The 22200-nt window shown below is 43.9% G+C and overlaps 1 protein-coding gene across 26 annotated transcripts in view; it reads right to left on the reverse strand.

Annotated features, from left to right (window-relative positions):
- The window catches only part of LOC112252949 (collagen alpha-1(XIII) chain), a 113919-nt gene that overhangs the window by 43766 nt on the left and 47953 nt on the right, over positions 1-22200 (reverse strand). For 11 of the 26 annotated variants that reach the window (XM_024424674.2, XM_024424675.2, XM_024424673.2 and 8 more), the window contains exons 3-8: positions 19958-20002; positions 17605-17612; positions 12162-12188; positions 8160-8195; positions 5152-5178; positions 113-163 (exon numbers count right to left, since the gene is read on the reverse strand). In XM_024424674.2, coding sequence (XP_024280442.1) covers positions 113-163; positions 5152-5178; positions 8160-8195; positions 12162-12188; positions 17605-17612; positions 19958-20002 — 194 coding nt within the window. The remainder of the gene's footprint in view (positions 1-112; positions 164-5151; positions 5179-8159; positions 8196-12161; positions 12189-17604; positions 17613-19957; positions 20003-22200) is intronic. The other 15 variants (XM_024424683.2, XM_024424698.2, XM_024424699.2 and 12 more) reach the window with 13 other exon arrangements.

The following is a 22200-nucleotide window of genomic DNA, read 5'->3' on the forward strand; positions in this document are numbered from 1 at the left end:
GCTTATTCAGAGTGAAAGGGCATGAGTCATTGAACTGAAGACTTAAAGCGGAAGTGAACAGTACAGGTCATGCACAGTATTATTAGTTGTAGGAAGAAGTGATGACACTTACAGGAGATCCTCGTGGCCCAATGATGGACAGGCCTGGCTCCCCTGGCGCTCCCTATGGACAGACAGACAGACAGACAGACAGACATTGAGAAGATACACCAACAGTGGAACAAAATAATACCTCTCTCAAAGTGTTAGTCAGCTCACCAGGTGTTCTCCTTAGTAATTCTGTATAATATGTACAACACTCAAATGAATACAATGGTAAATTAGGAAAATTATTTTTTAAATACCATCTGTAACACATATAGCAAGTCTAGTTCCTACACACACTTAATCTTTCCCACATTTTAAGGAAACAAGCCTAAGAGCAAAAGTGTTCTTATTTCTATACATTTCCAGCAAAGTCAAAAGTTCTCATTTCAGAGCCATACTTTAAACCTTGACAGCAGTGCTCAGAAGGTCAGCAGCACTGCTGTAAAAACAGGGGAAAACCCTCTGGGCTCCTTTGGCACAAAGTGGGTGATTTGCACAGTGTCAGCCACATCCATACAGACCTACGGACCCTTCCAGCAAAATCTCAGAACCCATTGGGGGCAGACAGGGCCTGCTCGGGTTTCCAGCACTTTCCCTAATTAGCATTCTCCCCAGAAACCTTATCACTGGGACATCTTTGATAGCCCAACCAGCCATCATAAAACGCAGGTGATTTTAACGTTCCTCAACAAATGCCTACTGGGGAGGGGAGGGGAGGAATTTGTTTTCACACTCAGGTTAGGTGGGTTTGTCACCTCGCAGTGGTACTGGAGAAGATGGACTGATGGTGCCTGTGCCTCACAGTGGCCAAAAGGCAAACCATTAAGAAAAATGGTTTGCTACAGTGCAGAGGTCTACAGTTACTCCCATCGTACAGAGATTCACCAAACTGGACAAATGAAGATCTACATACAGTGCATTCGGAAAGTATTTAGACCCCTTGACATTTTCCACATTTTGTTACATTACAGCATTATTATTTATGAAATACACTGCTCAAAAAAATAAAGGGAACACTTAAACAACACAATGTAACTCCAAGTCAATCACACTTCTGTGAAATCAAACTGTCCACTTAGAAAGCAACACTGATTGACAATAAATTTCACATGCTGTTGTGCAAATGGAATAGACAACAGGTGGAAATTATAGGCAATTAGCAAGACACCCCAATAAAGGAGTGGTTCTGCAGGTGGTGACCACAGACCACTTCTCAGTTCCTATGCTTCCTGGCTGATGTTTTGGTCACTTTTGAATGCTGGCGGTGCTTTCACTCTAGTGGTAGCATGAGACGGAGTCTACAACCCACACAAGTGTCTCAGGTAGTGCAGCTCATCCAGGATGGCACATCAATGCGAGCTGTAGCAAGAAGGTTTGCTGTGTCTATCAGCGTAATGTCCAGAGCATGAAGGCGCTACCAGGAGACAGGCCAGTACATCAGGAGACGTGGAGGAGGCTGTAGAAGGGCAACAACCCAGCAGCAGGACCACTACCTCCGCCTTTGTGCAAGGACGAGCACTGCCAGAGCCCTGCAAAATGACCTCCAGCAGGCCACAAATGTGCATGTGTCTGCTCAAACGGTCAGAAACAGACTCCATGAGGGTGGTATGAGGGCCCGACGTCCACAGGTGGGGGTTGTGCTTACAGCCCAACACCGTGCAGGACATTTGGCATTTGCCAGAGAACACCAAGATTGGCAAATTCGCCACTGGCGCCCTGTGCTCTTCACAGATGAAAGCAGGTTCACACTGAGCACATGTGACAGATGTGACAGAGTCTGGAGACGCCAGTGGAGAACGTTCTGCTGTCTGCAACATCCACCAGCATGACCGGTTTGGCAGTGGGTCAGTCATGGTGTGGGGTGGCATTTTTTGGGGGGGGCCGCACAGCCCTCCATGTGCTCGCCAGAGGTAGCCTGACTGCCATTAGGTACCGAGATGAGATCCTCAGACCCCTTGTGAGACCATATGCTGGTGCGGTTGGCCCTGGGTTCCTCCTAATGCAAGACAATGCTAGACCTCATGTGGCTGGAGTGTGTCAGCAGTTCCTTCAAGAGGAAGTCATTGATGCTATGGACTGACCCGCCCGTACCCCAGACCTGAATCGAATTGAGCACATCTGGGACATCATGTCTCGCTCCATCCACCAACGCCACGTTGCACCACAGACTGTCCAGGAGTTGGCGGATGCTTTAGTCCAGGTCTGGGAGGAGATCCCTCAGGAGACCATCCGCCACCTCATCAGGAGCATGCCCAGGCGTTGTGGGGAGGCCATACAGGCACGTGGAGGCCACACACACTACTGAGCCTCATTTTGACTTGTTTTAAGGACATTACATCAAAGTTGGATCAGCCTGTAGTGTGGTTTTCCACTTTAATTTTGAGTGTGACTCCAAATCCAGACCTCCATGGGTTGATAAATTTTATTTCCATAGATAATTTTTGTGTGATTTTGTTGTCAGCACATTCAACTATGTAAAGAAAAAAGTATTTAATAAGAATATTTCATTCATTCAGATCTAGGATGTGTTATTTTAGTGTTCCCTTTATTTTTACCCAAACATTTCTGCAGCATTGAAGGTCCCCATGTGGCCTCCATCATTCTTAAATGGAAGAAGTTTGGAACCACCAAGACTCTTATTAGAACTGGTCTCCTGGACAAAATGAGCAATCGGGGGGAGAAGGGCCTTGGTCAAGGAGGTGAGCTTCAGTTTTCCTCTGTGGAGATGAGGGAACCTTCCAGAACGACAACCATCTCTGCAGCACTCCACCAATCAGCCCTTTATGGTAGAGTGGCCAGATGGATGCCACTCCTCAGTAAAAGACAGATGACATCCCACTTGGAGTTTGCCAAAAGGCACTTAAAAGGACTCTCAGATCATGAGAAAAAAAGATTCTCTGGTCTGATGAAACCAGGATTGAACTCTATGGCCTGAATGCCAAGCATCACGTCTGGAGGAAACCTGGCACTATCCCTACGGTGAAGCATGGTGGTGGCAGCATCATGCTGTGGGGAGGTTTTTCAGCTGCAGGGACTGGGAGACTAGTCAAGATCGAGGGAAAGATGAACGAAGCAACGTACAGAGAGATCATTGATGAAAATCAGCTCCAGAGCGCTCAGGACCTCAGACTGGGGGCAAAGGTTCACCTTCCAACAGGACAACAACACTAAGCACAGCCAAGACAACGCAGGAGTGGCTTCAGGACAAGTCTGTGTCCTTGTGGCCCAGCCAGAGCCTGGACTTGAACCGGATCAAACATCTCTGGAGAGACCTGAAAATAGCTGTGCAGCGACTCTCCAAATCCAACCTGACAGAGCTTGAGAGGATTTACAGAGAATGGGAGAAACTCCCCAAATTCAGGTGTGCCAAGCTTATAGCGTCATAGCCAAGAACACTCGAGGGTGTAATCGCTGTCAAAGGTGCTTCAAAAAAGTACTGAGTAAAGGGTCTGAATACTTATGTAAAAGGGATATTTCAGTTGTTTATTTTTCCAAATTTGCTAACATTTCTAAACACCTGCTTTTGCTTTGTCATTATGGGGTATTGTGTGTTGATTGATGAGGGGAAAACACATTTAATCCTTTTTAGAATAAGGCTGTAACGTAACAAAATGTATGCCCTTCTAGAGCGGTCAGATTACTGGTGTTGGAAAGGGTCAAACTCAAGAGCCCCAAAATCACAACTAAGACCAGAAACCACCCCAAAAAATACATACATTTACAGCCAAGGCCTATGAAACACCAAGGACAGAGACGGCCTTTGAGATTTAATTTCCTCCCATATGAATTTCTCCCATACCCATAAAGTCAGCCGCAAGTGGCCAAGTGGTTCTCTCTCTACTTAACCAATTCACCATTGTTTTCCTTTCTCTGGTATATCTGCCAGTCACTTGCCTCATACATTACGACCCACCACCAAACCCACAGAACTCGTTTGTTTTAAAGTTTTAAGAGAAGAATATAAAAGCTGCCCAGCCGGAGCTGGACTTTGCCAGTTCCCCTTGTGTTGGCTCTGTCTGTTCTGGAGAGGATGTTTTCATATTTAATGAAGATCTTCATCCAAGCCTCTCTGTCTAACCCCTGTGTTTCCTCATCCTCTCTCCTGGCACCCAGAGCTAACCACACACAGAGGGAAAAGGGCCACAATATTACACTCCTAAAACAATCGGTGCAGAGAAATATGAGGAAAGCCATTGGATTGTTTTGGACCCAGATCTGTTGAGACCTCCCAAAGCCAGTGCCGTTGTCTGGTTCTCCGTTTAACGTCTTGGTGGTCACATTAGTCTACCCATAACTCCTGAGGCTCTCCACCGGCAGGCAGACTGGCTGAGCCATATTGGAGTTGTTTGGCTAGCTTGCTACTCTCTACAGCACGACAGTTAAGAATGCAACGCATGTTTCTCCTCTAGTCACACATTCAGCTCTGCACATCACAAATCACCTCAGGTTTGATGAAAGTGAATCCACAAGTGGTTGCTTTGTGGATAAATCTGATCTCTTTTGCAAATGTGGCCATTTAGTGGACTGGAAACGTCTGCATGGTCAGATTACTATTGGCCATTCGAGGGAGTGAACACATATTGAGATCTTGGAGATGGAAATAAGATCACATGGTGATGCAATGCACCACCACCAACGCAGATTTGTCATCATTGTATATAATTCCAAGTCGTAGGGTTCTGAAACCTATAGTGGAATCTGCTGATACCATGATCTCCATAAAAGTCATAAAAGTTCTAGAGGGAGCCTTAAGTTAGAACTCTGAGACTCTTATGTGACAATTCTTTGCTATTCTGTTTCATTGAAAGAAAAAAGCACAGGTAATCCAACCAGGGTGGGAAATGCTTTTCAGAATGTGACCCTAACACCCTTTAAAAATACAGACCTAGGGCCCTTGAAATAAATCAACTATAACCTCCATACACTACTGTACAGTGAACAAGTGTGTGCTTTTAACCACCACCAGCACCACCACCCACTAAGTCTGCTGAAGCCTCTCTCCCCGCCTTGTCTCCTGCAGGCTTTGGAGGGTGGCTATTCCTACTGACGTCCCTATAGACTTACCTTCTCCCCTGCGTATCCTTTTAACCCCTGGTCAGTCACAGCCGACACAGTCGCATGCAAAGTGTGAAGGAGGAGAGAGACACAGAGAGAGAGGAACCGGGGTTAGACAGGCACAGAGAGACACAGGGCATGCATCAGCCTCAGAAGTGGTCACAGGGAGAGGAAAGGAAGGGAATGGGGGGTGGGGAGAGGAGGCTGGGCTTGGCTGAAGTCTAGGGCCACGGGGAGCTGTCTGGTGTCGAGACGTACATTCTCACAGAAGTAGTAGTGAGTGAAGGGAGGGGAGAGGCAGTGAGCATGGGAGCGAGGGACAGGCCAGAAAAAAGGACTTCCTTTGAGGAGGCGCTTGAGGACCACAAAGTAGTTTAACTCCTCTACACTGTGTGAAATATTGCGTACTCTGCATGGGCCTCACAGTTGGAGCGACACTGTAGAACGCCCCAGGTTGGGGAAGGAGGGAGTGTTTTTAAAGCCAGAATTTCAAGCCCACAAACCGGAGTCGGATTTGTGAAAATTCACTTCCAGTACGATGACTGAGCAAAACAGAGAGAGCCGAGGTGCTGGTATCTATCTAAATGTTGCGGTGGTAAAATTGCCTTGAAATATGGCCATATCCAAAATACACACATCTAAATAAATGAGAAAACTAAAAGTGTGCGTGCAACATGTCAGCGCAACCTGTTTTCCTCATCTTTAAAATAAAGAATGTGTGCATGTAATGTCTCCAGGCAATTCCAAATCGGGTAAACAAGTAGCATTTGATTTGAACATTTCCCTAAAGGCATTCAGAAAACTACTAAATACACATGGAATCACAAAAACATGTGAATATATTCAGTATCAAGCCAAAAAAGAAACAGATTTGAAATATGGGGAAGTTGTGTTTCTAAAATATATATATATTTTTAAAATGTCTGATAAACCATTGGCCTAAAACAAAATCAATGTGTTCTAATAAATTAATGAATAAATTGAAAGCTACAAGTGTGAAAGAGGGTGGGAGGGGAGGGGCGAGTAATGGAATAGTGGATGATGTTTTACAAAAAAACTGAGCATTTTCCGATCGGTGCCTTTTTGATATTTCTAAGACTTTTCAGTGATTTGGCATGTTTGTATGTAACTACTGTAACAAAATCAGCTCCATTAACACGATACAATGTTTGTTAAATGGCTTTATAAGCAGTCATAGGCATTTATGACACAACGCTTTAAAAGCAGATCACTTCCACACACACTACAAGTGCAAATATTAGGTTATATGAGCAACTTATAAATGCCATTACTGTATATAAGAGCCTTGTTTGTGAAGTTAAATTGTCAGCATCATGCAAACATGCCAAGTTACAGTACAACTACTGTACATACAGTGCATTTGGAAAGTATTCTGACCCCTTCCCCTTTTACATATTTTGTTACCTTTAAGCCTTATCCTAAAATGGATTAAACACAAAAGAATCCTCCTCAATATACACCAATGACTAAGCAAAAACAGGTTTCAGACATTTTTGGCATATTTATATATATTTTTAAACAGAAATACCTTATTTACATATGTATTCAAACCCTTTGCTATGAGACCCGAAATTGAGCTTGAGCTCAAACCCTTTGCTATGAGACCCAAATTGTGCTCCGAGACAGGATTGTGTCGAGGCACAGATCTGGGGAAGGGTACCAAAAAAGTTCTGCAGCATTTAAGGTCCCCAAGAACACAGTGGCCTCCATCATTCTTAAATGGAATAAGTTTGAAACCACCAACACTCTTCCTAGAGCTGGCCACCTGGCCAAACTGAGCAATCGGGGGAGAAGGGCCTTGGTCAGGGAGGTGAACAACAACTTAATGGTCACTCTGACAGAGCTCCAAAGTTCCTCTGATGAGATGGGAGGACAACCATTTCTACAGCACTCCACCAATCAGGCCTTTATGGTAGAGTGGTCAGACGGATGCCACTCCTCAGTAAAAGACACATGACATCCCACTTGGAGTTTGCCAAAAGGCACTTAAAGGACTCTCAGATCATGAGAAAAAAAGATTCTCTGGTCTGATGAAACCAAGATTGAACTCTTTGGCCTGAATGCCAAGTGTCATGTCTGGAGGAAACCTGGCACTATCCCTATGGTGAAGCATGGTGGTGGCAGCATCATGCTGTGGGGATGTTTTTCAGCTGCAGGGACTGGGAGACTAGTCAGGATCGAGGCAAAGATGAATTGAGCAAAGTACAGAGAGATCCTTGAATCAAAACCTGTTCCAGAGTGCTCAGGACCTCAGACTGGGGCAAAAGCCAAGACAGCGCAGGAGTGGCATCGGGACAAGTCTCTGAATGTCCCCGAGTGGCCCGACCAGAGCCCGGACTTGAACCCGATCGAATCTCTGGAGAGACCTGGAAATAGCTTTGCAGCGACGCTCCAAATCCAACCTAACCTGAGAGGATCTGCAGAGAAGAATGGGAGAAACTCCCCAAATACAGGTGCCAAGCTTGTAGCGTCATACCCAAGAACACTCAAGGCTGTAATCGCTGCCAAAGGTGCTTCAACAAAGTACTGAGTAAAGGGTCTAAATACTTATGTAAATGTGATATTTCAGTTTTGCAAAATTTTTTAGAATAAGGCTGTAACGTAACAGCGTATGGAAAAGTCAAGGTGTCTGAATACTTTCTGAATGCATTGCATCTTTAGCTATGTCAAACTATACCAAACCCATTCCTCATATATCAGTTTTTATCATTTATGAAGGGGCACCAAGGGTTGCATTCTGCAATGGGCCGTACTAAACTTCACAAAAATTCCATATGCATATATTAAACAATATATTAATTAACCAAGAATGTCAGAAAAAAAAATCTGAAAAATCTTTATCTGGTCATAACCTAAACATTGGTGCCATTTCTCTTCCGTCTTTTCTTTCAAATGTTGAAGACATGCTACTCAAGTGATTACTCAAGTGTCCTCTATTTGGTCAAAGTCCCTTTGTTTCTACACACTACTCGGTTGCACATTCTCATGTCACTCACCAATCTTCCAGGAATTCCCATTGTTCCTTTGTCACCCTAATAAGCAACGCAAAGTCAAGAAGAAAGGGGTAAACAATTATGAGATGCTCCAGCACTACTACAATCACAGCCAACAGCTTAATTTATAGTGAGCTTTCATTCTGTCATGCCATCAAAATGTTATATTATGCTGTTTCAGCAAACACAGATTACAGTATGTATTTGTGTCTAAATTGATGGCAGACGGTCGGCCTCTGTACGTCAAGTCTGATAAAGTCAAGCCACTGTGTAGCTTTGGAACTATGGAACTATTCCTAAACATTAACATTATGGTAGGATGAGCAATTTTGATGCAGCCATGCCCAGAACTGTAGGTTCCCTCAAGGCCCATGGCTAGCTACAGTATGCCAGGCCTTGAAAGAAGTCAGTGCAGCAGAGAACTAAATGGTGGTCAGAGAACAAGCCTCATCAGGGATTATTTGAAACAAATCAAAAAGGTAAACATTATGTCATAACTACCTAATATACTGTATTAGTTTCACTTAATACTTACACATCAGATACTTGTCAGATAGTAGATTTGCCAGGTGGCCACAACTAACAGTGACATTCCCTATGTGACAGCTATAGAACTCTCTAGTTCCTCATGTATAAGTAAATAAATTGCTGGAACATATTGCCCCGTTTTCTTATTTCGCCCATAGAGGGTTACAAGACATCTGGGTGGAAGTCATAAATACTGTATCATGTCCAATTTGGGACACATAGGGTTTAACAGCAATTTGTTTTGTTTGCAACACTGTAAACATCACCAGTGGACGTGACAGTCCACAATGACCTTCCTCCCCCAGGTCATGCCCTTGTCCATCTGCCATTGCATAACCTTTGTTCACACTCTTCTAAATGACCGTAAACTCTGGACGCGCTGAAATGATTTATTATGCAAAAGGTGTTCATTCCTAAAGCCTCTTAGTAGGAGCAACTCGCCCTCTCACTCCCATGACAGGCATCCTGGAGTAGGCTGGCGATGACAGCTTTTTGACGACTCACTCCGATGACGTGTTACGGAAACAAGTTCCAGGTTGGGGCCAGCCCCATAAGTCATCACAACGCACAGCAACGCAACATGTGCTGGATACCTGAATCTGTGAGGGGTGTTGAGTGGAGAGGCCTGGGTTGAACTTCCAATCTCGCTACCCCCCAATATAGTATGGACCTAATTAATAACCTAACATGGGTGTTCATCAATATCAAGCTGACTATCTTTCAGTGTATCCGAATATCAAGCTGACTATCTTTCAGTGTATCCGAATATCAAGCTGACTATCTTTCAGTGTATCCGAATATCAAGCTGACTATCTTTCAGTGTATCCGAATATCAAGCTGACTATCTTTCAGTGCATCTGAATATCAAGCTGACTATCTTTCAGTGCACCTGAATATCAAGCTGACTATCTTTCAGTGCACCTGAATATCAAGCTGATTATCTTTCAGTGCACCTGAATATCAAGCTGACTATCTTTCAGTGCACCTGAATATCAAGCTGACTATCTTCCAGTCCTTAAAAAGGTGATGGCTATTTTGAGGAAATAAAGAGAGTTGCCTAATTACACAAAAACAAACAGCTACAGCTCGCTGTGATTAAAAACAATGATCTCCATACGGGGACATTGATATCAGGTCTCTAGAGATATGCTGGTTTAAAGCAGTGCTCTATATGCCCTGTCCAAGGTCCTGATTCAAGACACGGCCGTGCAATATCATAACTGCTCAAAATTCCCCCAGATTCAGTATAATGCCTTTATAAGGAGCAGAACGAGCAAAAGTGAGACAAACCATTTCCTATGGTCACTTAACGGTGCTTTCCCTCAAACTGTTGATTTCCGAGCATCAGATGAACAGCCGGCTCTCTAACCTCTATCGCGCACAGGGCCAAGTCTGTTATTGTGCTAGGCAGCATTCCGAGAAATCTCAGACAGAAATCTGAACGCTCCCCACTCTATTACTCAATGTGTGTTCCTTCTATTGTTGAAGTCTTTTGCCCTAAAAAAAAAAGATAAGAGTTGAAGCGACCACTTTCTCTCCACACACCACCCCCTGTTCCCTATCTTTCTCTCCCTCTGCGGCGCCTGTCACTCCCAGTTTGGGAGATAGAGTTGCTGGGGCTGCGGCAGTCTCAAATTCAGTGGTCTCTGACCACACTGCTGAACCCCCCTCCGAACACACTCATACACACACCTCCCCCTACACCCACACACACAGTACAGTCAGGATTTAGGACAGGAGGATTTACACAGGGCCTCAGTGGTGCAGTGTGGAGGCCTCTCAGGTGTATTAAAGGAAAAGTCCACCCAAAACCATCTTTTGGTATTTGTTTCATTAGTCCATTGTTAACATAGTCCCAAAATGTTTTGCTTGTTTGCAATCAAGTTTTCAAGATACAGTTTGTAACTTTCAAAATACAGAAATCATCCCCGTATGATGTATTCTGCATCATATGACGCAAAACGCAGCAGCAGATGATGCAAAATGCATCGTACGGGGATGATTTCTGTATTTTGAAATTCAAATAACTTGAAAACTTGATTGCTGACAAGCAAAACATTTTGGGACTATATCAACAATGGACTAATTAAACAAATACCAAAAGATAGTTTTTGGGTGGACTTTTCCTTTAGCAGGAGTAATGAGACTCAGCTGGACTATAGCCTAAGGACCAGCACACTCTCACTCTCCAGACTGACCGCAGTCATAACGGCTCCCCTCGCCACCGCTAGCACGGCTTCTGCTTCAACACGCACACAACTCAGACCCCTGCATTACTTTAGATGAGGCGTGACTGAAGGAGGATGTATAGGGTTTCGAAGTGTTATGAGAGTAAACACGCATCTTAATGTGATAATTATGTGACGATATTGTGAAATGTGCTAATAGATCAAGCTCGAAGTAGAAAAAAAAATAAGTGTAGTGTCATTGTGACAGGACTGTACGGAGCTCACGTCTTTTGATTAATCACAAAAGGAAAAAGCGCTTAGAGTTCATACATCACACAAGGTGGTTTTGCGCTATTGTTCAAAGCTCAAATCTGACATACAACACTCTATGGAAAAAGGGGAGAAATGACTGATTCGAATGCAGACAAGTTCCCTCTCCAAAACCACATCCTTCCCAAGAAGAGGAGAGAGCACTTCTGATATAATTACCAGTTCTTTGACAGCATCATCAATCAAAAAACCTGGAAGGGATCACATCTGAACTTTGACAAAACCTGTCAGCTAATCTCCCTTGAAAAGCTCGCCCTGTGAGCCGTCTATTCAACTTCAGACTGTTTTATGGGCCTGTTTCACCAGTGAGCCCGAAAGGACTGAGGAGGGTTCACAGGTTTGAGCTGGTAGCTGGGTCAAAGGTCAGATCTAAGATGGCCTCCTGTTGCCATTCTATGATGGAGACCATGTGGATTTGGCTGGTTGGGAGTTAGTCATGTTAGAGCTGGGTAACCAGGAAACTGACAGGGACACAGTAAGCAAAGAGCTAGGCAAAAGAGGGTCTGAGGTGATACCAAAACTACAGTACTTATGTCTGGGATGCTCTGTGGAAGTCTCTCATTCTTATACAATTGGGTTTCTAATGGCTGTTCATGAAAAGGGGCATAACCTTTTCACTGCAAATTATATGTCCAATCTAAATGTAGTAAATGTAAAGACAACTGCATATCTTATTGAATGCATTGTATGTCTACAAAGGTATTCAAACTCACACAAAGGAGTGTATAATGCACTCAGTCCCTCTGTTGAGCAGATATCTCCGAGGTATCTTAGCTGAGAAGTTGTCAATCCCAGTACAGATTAATTCATTTGAAGTCATCAAACTCCTGGGTTGATTGTCCTCTATGTGTGTGTTTCCAATGAACATTCATTGAATTGGGATATTACCCTGGGACAAAAACAACTTCTCAGTAGAGCGATCAGAGAGATCTCAAAACACACAGACAGAACGAAAGACAGACAGTTAAAAGACAGTTACCGGAAAGCCTGATCGTCCGGGTGGACCCTGAAAAGGGGTGAGAGAAATGGATACAAAATAGAAAGTGAACTTGACATTATTACAGAAAAAGTTCACATCACACTGATCCAGGCCAGAATAAAATGGTCAAAAAATACAATTGTTTTTGGATAGTTTTCTACAGTATTATGTCATTATTTAACTTTCTCATTGCAGAGTATTTGATCATTTAAAAAATGCGTTTCTCAGTGCTCATTGTATTTTGGCAGGGTCAGTTATAACAAGCAGCCATAAAAGAAAAGAAAACACCATTCCACAACAAAAGAAGAAACAAATCAAACAATACATCATTTCATTTCATTTGATAGACCTAATTGATTTGAACCTGTTTAACTCTGAGCAGTTGTTTTGTTCAAAGCTACGTCCTTTTCGAACAGTAATTGGGGACATATTTTTATGTCAAACCTAGATTTTTAAATCTCTCATGCCCCAACATTTAACAATTGAGACTATATCTCAGGCTCTGTATGAGTCACATTGTGTCGGACACCGTTATCAGAATCACACATTTCTTTCCAACAGTACTAAGCATGTGTTTGTAGGACTTTTTTATGGACCCAATTGTACTTTATGAGGGTAGTATACAATATTATGCATCATTTAAAAAATGCCACCAGAGGGAGTCAGAGTTGAACAGGTTAAAGAGCTGATAACATGCTTATTTAAGTTGAGGATGAATCATAAACCATAGCAGTTGAAGTTTAAGGTATTCAATATCTATAATATACTGTAGATTCTCATCAACATTAAAGAACATACCATAAATTCAATGCATTTCAATCAGCATGTAAAAGCATGGTCTTGTAAGGTCTTGTAAGAAGGCATGCCATGGATTCATCTATGCAAGTTCTTTATTCATCTGGTGGCTAAGTTGAATGGAAAACAAATGTTCCCCTTAGGCTTAGCGTCTTGAACAACCAACAAAGACATAAGGATGTCCGATACGGTGTTCAATATTGCCAAAGGAACATTTCCTCCAATATTGTGTGTTTTGTTTTCAGTGAGCTACAGAAACATAAATCAAGAGCCCTTATGTCTGTGTTGTTTCAGCAAAGGACACAGCACTAATTACTGGTCGGACGGAACAGGAACCCTTGACATTTCCCAAAGCCACTGGCCATTGTTTGTCCACAGAGGAGTATGTTATCTCTATGGAGGAGTTCTTGGGCTTAAAGACTGACATTTTGACTCTATTCTTCCCTGAAAAGCCAACAAGTGTCATGATTGTGTCTGCTTCCTATACTGAGTGTGTGGGCCACTATTGGCCAAAAGTTCCAGACAGGAAGTCATTCATCTTGCATCAACAATCCATTCGAAAATCCTAAAGGGAAGATATGCTACCACACTCCCCATCTCCTCTCAGAATGTTATTTAATCTTCTTTAGTTGAGCAACATTTTATTGATCTGGGGAGTGAATCAAGTGGCTGCTGTTAGAAAGCCTAATGATTGGTGCTTCTATGGAGCACCTTGCATGGTCCTGGAGGTCTGGGGCAGAGCTGAGGTGAGGTGCAGGGCCAAGTACTGAGTGAGAACACACTGCACATGGGTGTCTGTCTGCTTGCCTGCTACAGGGCCTCTAGGGGCCGTCTGCAGGGGTCAGGGGTGCCCTACCTCCGGAAGAAACCCCTCATTGGAATTAAGCAGTAACCTGGCACATGTGGCTCCCATTTGGGCCGGGTGCTAGTGGACGAATGAGAGGGCCTCCACTAGGGGCTTCCGTGGCCCCTGGGGCCTTTCTGTAACCTTAGTGGTGAGGGTTGAGGTGTGGGAGAGAGGTTTGGACTTCATTACTTCCCTCAGACACTGGCAGCAGCAGGATTTACTGTTGATCTGAAGCTGATTGTTATCTAACCATAAGGCTGCCAGAAAAGACAAAAAAATGGGTCTGAAAAAACAGGCCTGTTAGCAATTAAATTTTAACAATATGTTATTCTCAGACAAATGTACACTTTATAGTGGTCAACTGTGTGTGTTGAGCAATGCTGAACCTGAATCTGAGCTTGAGAATGGTGGAGCTTTAAGCTGTTTAGTTTAATTTAAGTCTAAAGGTGTTTCCCATCAACTCTGATTGTTTTAGTGTTTTAAACACAAACGGCCACAGGGAGGGCAGGAGGCCAAGCCCCTGTGATGTGACCTATGAAAAATGATAGACTATTATGTTTTTAAAAGGACCAAAGCCCTCGGTTTCGGGGAACAGGAAAGCACCAATTTCATGTCATTGTACAGTTGCAATCACATGGGTAATTGTGTTAGCATAACATCCCAATTTAAATAGAGGCAGAGATTATTTATACAAATCGTCTGTCCTCAACTCCTCACTCAATTGTTAAAGGCCACAATATGGATGAGCATATTAAGCTAAGGCAATTAATCAAACACAGAGGACATTTCTTAAAATACCCTTTTCATATCTAAGTAGTGATATAAAACTTAACTTGATAAAAAATTCACAGTGCTATTCCTTATGTGAAAGTTCCGGGAGACCTGCGCAATTCTGGATCTTGTGTATAGTGACACTATCTATACAAAAGTATGTGGACACCCCTTCAAATTAGTGGATTCGGCTAATTCGTAGCACCCGTAGCTGACAAGTGTATAAAATCAAGCACACAGCCATGCAATATCCATAAACAAACATTGGCAGTAGAATGGCCTTACCGATTAGCTCAGTTACTTCCAACAAGTCACATTTCTGCCCCACGATAGCTGCGGCGGTCAAATGTATGTGCTGATATTGTGAAGTGGAAACATCTAGGAGCAACAATGGCTCAGCTGCGAAGTGGTAGGCCACACAAACACACAGAACGGGACCGCCGAGTGCTGAAGCACGTAGTGTGTAAAAATCCTCTGTTCTCAGTTGCAACACTCCCTACCAAGTTACAAACTGCCTCTGGAAGCAACGTCAGCACAATAACTGTTTGTCGGGAGCTTCATGAAATGGGTTTCCGTGGCCGAGCAGCCACACACAAGCTTAAGATCACCAGGCACAATGGCAAGTGTCGGCTGGAGTGGTATAAAGCACGCCACCATTGGACTCTGGAGCTATGAAAACGCGTTCTCTGGAGTGATGAATCACGCTTCACCATCTGGCAGTCCGACGGATTAATCTGTTTTTTTTCGGACGCCCGGAGAACGCTACCTGCCCGAATGCATAGTGCCAACTGTGCATTTTGGTAGAGGAGGAATAATGGTCTGGGGCTGTGTTTCATGGTTTGGACTAGGCCAGCAGCATACCACCCTGCATCCTGATGCTTGATTTCCTCTGAAGCTAAGCAGGGTTAGTCCTGGTTGGTCACTGGATGGGAGACCAGATGCTGCTGGAAGTGGTGTTGGGGGGCCAGACAGGAGGCACTCTTGACCCTGGTCTAAAAAAATATCCCCTTTCCCCACTGTGTACAGTGCCATCTATCGGATGGGATGTTAAACGGGTGTCCAGACTCTCTGTGTTCTCTAAAAGATCCCATGGCACTTATCATAAGAGTAGGGGTGTTAACCCTGGTGTCCTGGCTAAATTCCCAGTATGGCCCTCATACCATCATGTCCACCTAATCATCCCCAGCTTCCAATTGGCTCATTCATCCCCCTCCTCTCCCCTGTAACTATTCCCCAGGTCATTGCTGTAAATGAGAATGTGTTCAGTCAACTTACCTGGTTAAAAAAATAGACCCCCTTAGATCCAGTGAAGGGAAATCTTAACACTACAGCATTCTAGACAATTCTGTGCTTCCAACTTTGTGGCAACAGTTTGGGGAAGGCCCGTTCCTGTTTCAGCATAACAATGCCCCTGTTCACAAAGTGAGGTCCATACAGAAATGGTTTGTTGAGATTGGTGTGGAAGAACTTGACTCGACTGCACAGAGCCCTAACCTCAACACCATTGTACACCTTTGGGATGAATTGGAATTCCAACTGCGAGCCAGGCCTAATCGCCCAGCATCACTGCCCGACCTCACAAATGCTTGTGGCTGAATGGAAGCAAGTCCATGCAGCAATGTTCCAACATCTAGTGAAAAGCCTTTCCAGATGAGTGGAGGCTGTTATAGCAGAAAAGGGGGGACCAACTCCATATTAATGCCCATGATTTTGGAATGAGATGTTCGACAAGCAGGTGTCCACATACTTTTGGTCATGTAGTGTAAGTGCTTCTTTATGTAATCGTATGAATAGCTAATGCATTTCAAGTGGAGAGGTTTAACACAAAAGCACATAATGACACTTAACTTTCAAAACGATTCCAACCAGAACTCAAATTTCCACGAAATCATTTGGAAAGGTTCCTTCCTTTGTTCACGTAATAAAAGTAGAAGTGACAGCAATGCCTACCCAGTGAAATGTGCATCTGTATATCCTCATGCTACCAACTTCGTCATTATGTAATAGCTAACCATTAACTTGTCATCAAGTGTGCAACGCAGCCAACCTGATGGGAGTGTCTTCTTCCGGAACCCACAAACCCACTCCACCCTGGCCTGCCTGGCTGTCTCTGGCTATACCTGGCCCTGGTCTAGATGTCCATCCCTGCCTGGCTGCTGCTGACTGATCAATCACTGCCAGGGCCCGAAGCTAGGCCACGACCTTCACCCTCTCTTAGCACCAGGTCGCAGCCGTGCCCAATTTTAACGCCCTGCCCAAGGTGTTCCGTACTGTCCTTCCACAGAACCAGAAGGTAAGCTCTGAGATGCTAGGCTAAGGCTGACATGGCTAAGGATCCCAGAGTATTGGCAGGATACAGGGGAGACATGTTCTCAGACATCAGAAAGCTTCTTTGAGTGTTTCAAATGGAGGCATGGAGGTGGAGTTTGGGAGTGGAAAACACCCCTGGGCTCCTGACTTCAGAAGCACCGTTAAAGACTCCTCAGTGGTCCTATGATTCATACTTTCCAAGGAGTGACTTTTAGTTAAAGGGCCTAATAAAAATCCACAATGCTATTCATAATGTCAAGTCCACTTGATATTCCACTGTGCCGAACCAGTGAAATGCTTAGCAGTCCTGATAATGTAATTATCGTGCACTAAAAAGGAGAGAGACGTCACATGTATATTTGAATAAGGAAAACTGATTCACTTACGAACGCAAAGCTTTTCCACCCCACAAACAATGCAAGGAGCAACTATAATGACCATGTTTAAATAGTTGCCTTGATGTGCTCAACGATATGCTTTGAAAATCATCATGTCACCACTCTTTACAAGCTCTCTGCAAACACACCGCACAGCAACACCAAAAGGGTGCATCCATGGAAGATGTGTGTGTGTGTGTGTGTGTGTGTGTGGGGGGTTGCTATCAAAAGAGATTTCACTGGACGTTCAAGGATTTATCCATGGTACAAACACTCCCAAACACAAAAACACAGTCACTTTACCACTCTCTGCATGGTCACACAAGGCATCGGGTCTACTTACAGGAGGTCCTGCAAAAGAGAGGGAGAAAGTTTCAATTAGTCACACAGTGTAGAAAAACATTGATCAAATTGAGTTAAGTCAATGTGAATTGGAAAGTTTTTCAAGTGTTCTGAAGTTCAGTTTACAGTGGCTGTCTGCATTTGGATTTGTTCTGGAGCGGTACAATGCCTCACCCTAAAAACCTTCCTGCCATTGACTGATTCATAGAACAGTAAATATCATGACTCAAACATGCCTATTTAATTATGAGACGGTGTTTTCGCCAAGTCCATCTACAAAACACAAATAACAAAAAGGTGGATGTCTCGTCCAGCCCCCGTGAAGGTAAAGAGGACTTCATCAGACCAGTGAGAATTTCTTCCAAACTCTTTGTCCAGCTCTAACCACCTTTAAAAGGCATAGAAGGGAGTACTGTATCCACAAAGCGTCTCAGAGTAGAAGCAGAGTAGTACAATCTTATTCATTATGATCTAATATGCAAAGCTGATCCTAGATCAGCACTCCTACTCTGAGACTCTTTGTGGATACGGGACCTGTGCACACATAGGCAGGTCATATTTTCCATGTGTCACAACAAGATAATTGGTGCATAAATCGAAATATTCATTTTGGGGAGCCCGGCTCCAAAATCTCTCTCAGCCCTCCCATAAGATGGTCATTCCTAGCCTTGAGACGTTTCCCCTCCCTGGCAGTGTTGGAAATTGTCTGCCTACCAATTCCTGGATTGATGAGAACAGGGATGGAGAGAGGGAAACTGGTGCCAGGAAGATGCCAAATGACACTACACCGCCTGTAGCCTGGGCCCAACGCCAAACCGGCGTCGCTCCTCAAGAGCTTCCTCCACACCCAGTTAAGATTAATGCACTACTCATTGCATTGACTTTTTTCCATTGCGGAGAGACATCTCCACAGACACCCTTTCTCCTGGAATAAAAAGCACTTTCAATGGAGTTTCTCTTCTCACTTCTTACTCGAAATCCTGGAAACTGGTTCTTTGAAAATACTTCCCTGAATTAACATTTTATTTCACTCCTACGTTGTACTCCATGAGCCCCGTCTGAACGGTTACATAAACCTTTAAAACTCTCATCAGAAAAACATGGCAGGTACAGAGGCAATGTTCCACTAGTAATCAGAGCCTAGGAGCAGGTATATTTCTTACATTGTGACCACGCCCCCCCGCTGACCTTTCAGAAGGCTAATCAGAAAGACCTCAGTCACCAGACAGAATCAATTACTGCAAAATCAAGACAGGGTCACAAAAGATGGCGTCACATCAATCACAGAACAGTGAGAAAAATCACTGATGACAAATCCCTTCCCTTTAACGTCACATCAAATCACCAGCATTATCTTCTCAGTGGCATATTTGTCTGGTCCTAGTTAAGGATTGTATGAGTAAAATAAATGCCTGAACTGGAAGAAAAAAAATTGGATAATGAGGGTTTTCCAGACTGTTTGCATTAAAAACAGTGTGAAAAATGGGAATGGAAGTAGGCACATGATGGTTTGTCTGTTAAATGGTCTGGAGCCCGACAAGTACTCTGTTCAGTGAGGAGGAGACAGAATCCTGGGGCTCAGGATCCCGAGAACCCCGACATGGAGCCACACTGTAATGAAGGAGGCCAGAGTCTAAAGGTCACTCTTAAACCTGACTTATTATACTGCAAGTAGCTGTCACAGATGTAAGACAAACAGCCCTAAAAGAGGTAGCCGCCCTTACCCAAATGACTCTCCAAACGGACAGAGGGAGTGCAGACTGTCTGGCCTCTCCTACAGGCCTGAGATCAGTCTGACATGAGCAATAACATCCAGGAATAACAGATGATCTGGTCAGGGGTGACAAAACTTTCCCTTTGGGGGCTGCATTACCCTTTCCTTTCCTGTTTTTTTGTGAGGCTTTGTTTCTAGTATTTGAGGAGGATTCTGTCTCAACTTCTGCTGACTATTTTGGACGCTACCCTCGGCTATAGTCAACCTAGGTGCAAGGAATTTCAAACCTGAATGGGTAAAACCCACAGGAGATGTTTGGTTACACCAGAATGGGCGGTGATAGCGTTCCTGGCTGACACGTTTTGCTTTCACTGCATCACAATGCAGAATCAAAACACTAAACTCAATCTGGTGGAACATTCACCAATATCCTCGCCACAATATATTCCTCAAAAAACACATACACACACACGTATTATATTGCCTTCGCAAACAAGGTCATTGTCAGCGTAACGTGTGAGAAGAGATTGCTGTTTTCATTGGATTTAGTGTGCTTATGATGTTTCATCACCTGTTTTGTGTTACAGGCCTATAGGTGTCTAATGGACAGTGGAGGGCAGGTACAGTACTGTAAACCTACCTGGATCACCATTGCGACCTCTCTTTCCCCTCGACCCAGGACGCCCTGGTTGAGAAACAACCGGCAGTTAGTCACCGGTTACACTCCACACCCACTAAAGCAATATCCCTTTACCCAGGCTGGGCCTACTCATACCAAGCCAACATCTTCACATATTGCACAGTCATTCTAGATCTGTACTGACTGTGTATATGCAGCTCTGAATGTCCTGGAAAGGGATATTGGCAGCTTATGAAACTAGAAACTAGAGAAACTGTGCTGAAGTGTGTGTGGAAGTGCTGGTCAGTCTTCAATAGCAGCCAAAAAAAGGAATAATTCAATTATTAAAATTGACAGAAATGAAGCATTGCGTTGCAAGCTCGTGCACAATGCAAAGAGATGGGATGCTCGCCAAAGCACGCCCATCCAGCAAAGGCGGAGTTACTGATGGGCGGAGCAAACATTTTGGGGTGCTCCGTAAATTATTGTGGGTGTGAGCAGCCCCAGACGCAAAAGCCTAAACCCTCAGCACGTAAGCATGGGGAAGCAAGCATGGACTCTGATTCAAGCAGCATTCTGGGCTCACCATCACATCCTGTTGGCCAGGTCGGCAGGCCGCTCTGGGACATCTACAGACAACATTGGTACAAAGGCATGGCACTGCAAATATAGCCCATGTGATGGCGCCCACACAACTCCAGTAATACAATGCAGGGGTGCTGAGGCCAAAGCTTTACACGCTACGGGCCAAAGGCGACACATGCAACACAGACAGACACACACATAAAAGAGGAAGTTGTTTCGATGCATTGATATCGAGCAAGCCAAGCACCAAGCTTCTCTTCAGTCGAGCTAAATGCTGTCAAACTACGACTGACACCCGTTGTCCTGCTTATGTAAGGAGCTGGTTGCGGTTGGAAATGGATGTATAATGTTGCATGTCTACATGCAATCTCTTGGGCGTGTCCCTGTTCCTCACCACTTATAATAAATAGTTCAGAGGGCAAGCATCTACCCAACACTGGGCAGTGGAGGCTCCTCGGAGGAGGAATGGGAGGACCATCCTCCTCAGTGAATTTCATAAAAATAAGAATAGTAAAACATTTTAAATGTGATCCTTTTCTAGATAAAACTATACTAAATATATTCAAATGGCACCAAATAATTGATTAAAACACACTTTTTGCAATGAAGGTCTACAGTACTCTGTAGGGTAGCACCATGGTGCAGCCGGAGGACAGCTAGCTTCCGTTCTGCTCTGCGTACATTGACTTCAATACAAAACCTAGGAGGCTTATGGTTCCCACCCCCTTACACAGTAACTAAGACAACTTCCGGAGGACATCCTCCAACCTATCAGATCTTTTGACGAATTAACTGAAATTATGTCTACCGAATCACAGAATCAGAGAAGGAATCTAGTACTGAAAGCATAAGCTACAGCTAGCTAGCACCGTAGCACATAAAATGTGGTGAGTTGTTCATTCAAAAAGAGAGAAAGACAATAGTTGAACAGTTTTGAGCAAATTAATTTCTTCCAAAATGAAGGAGAAGCAAGAGAGAGATTGTCCCTTTTGTTCACTTTCAGTTTTACTTACTTAGCTAGCAAATGCAGCTAGCTAGTTTAGCCTACTCAAACACCCTGCTCAAACAGAGGGATGCCATGTTAGCTAGCTGGCTATGACTATCAGACAACACTGGAACACTTCCAAGTCACGGTAAGCTTTTGGTTTTACTAATTTATTGTCACTCCTTACTGACTGTACACTGTAACGTTACTGCATGATTGTAGCGGGTTTAGTAACATGTTAATTCTATTAACTATGATGACTATGACGTTACTTTAGCGAATATGGTGACGACGATGTAGGCTGTGTGTAGCGGTTATGATATGGTTCGGCTTGGAAAGTTTATTTTGCCTGCTCACAAAAAAGTGGATGTATTGTGCATTAAAGTCCACAAGCAAAGGGAAAAGGTGAGAGGAGGAGAGAGCACAGATGCGAGAAGGAATACACCGCGGCTGCTATGAAAGTGAACTGTGTTTACGTGTGATCACGGGTGAATTCATTCCGCCAATTCAATTGAAAAACGTTTCTTAAATGGAAGCAAATGGAACGAAACAGGGATAAACATACCTGAATTTGTCCAATAGAAACTCTTGTTTGCAACTGTTGGAATAATGATTACATCCTATATCAGCTAGATGCAGGCAAAAGTGTGCAAGGCGGAATTGAATGTGTCACTGTCTGTCTCGACCTGTGTGC

Source organism: Oncorhynchus tshawytscha, linkage group LG06, assembly GCF_018296145.1.
Source record: "Oncorhynchus tshawytscha isolate Ot180627B linkage group LG06, Otsh_v2.0, whole genome shotgun sequence".
Taxonomy (NCBI): domain Eukaryota; kingdom Metazoa; phylum Chordata; class Actinopteri; order Salmoniformes; family Salmonidae; genus Oncorhynchus; species Oncorhynchus tshawytscha.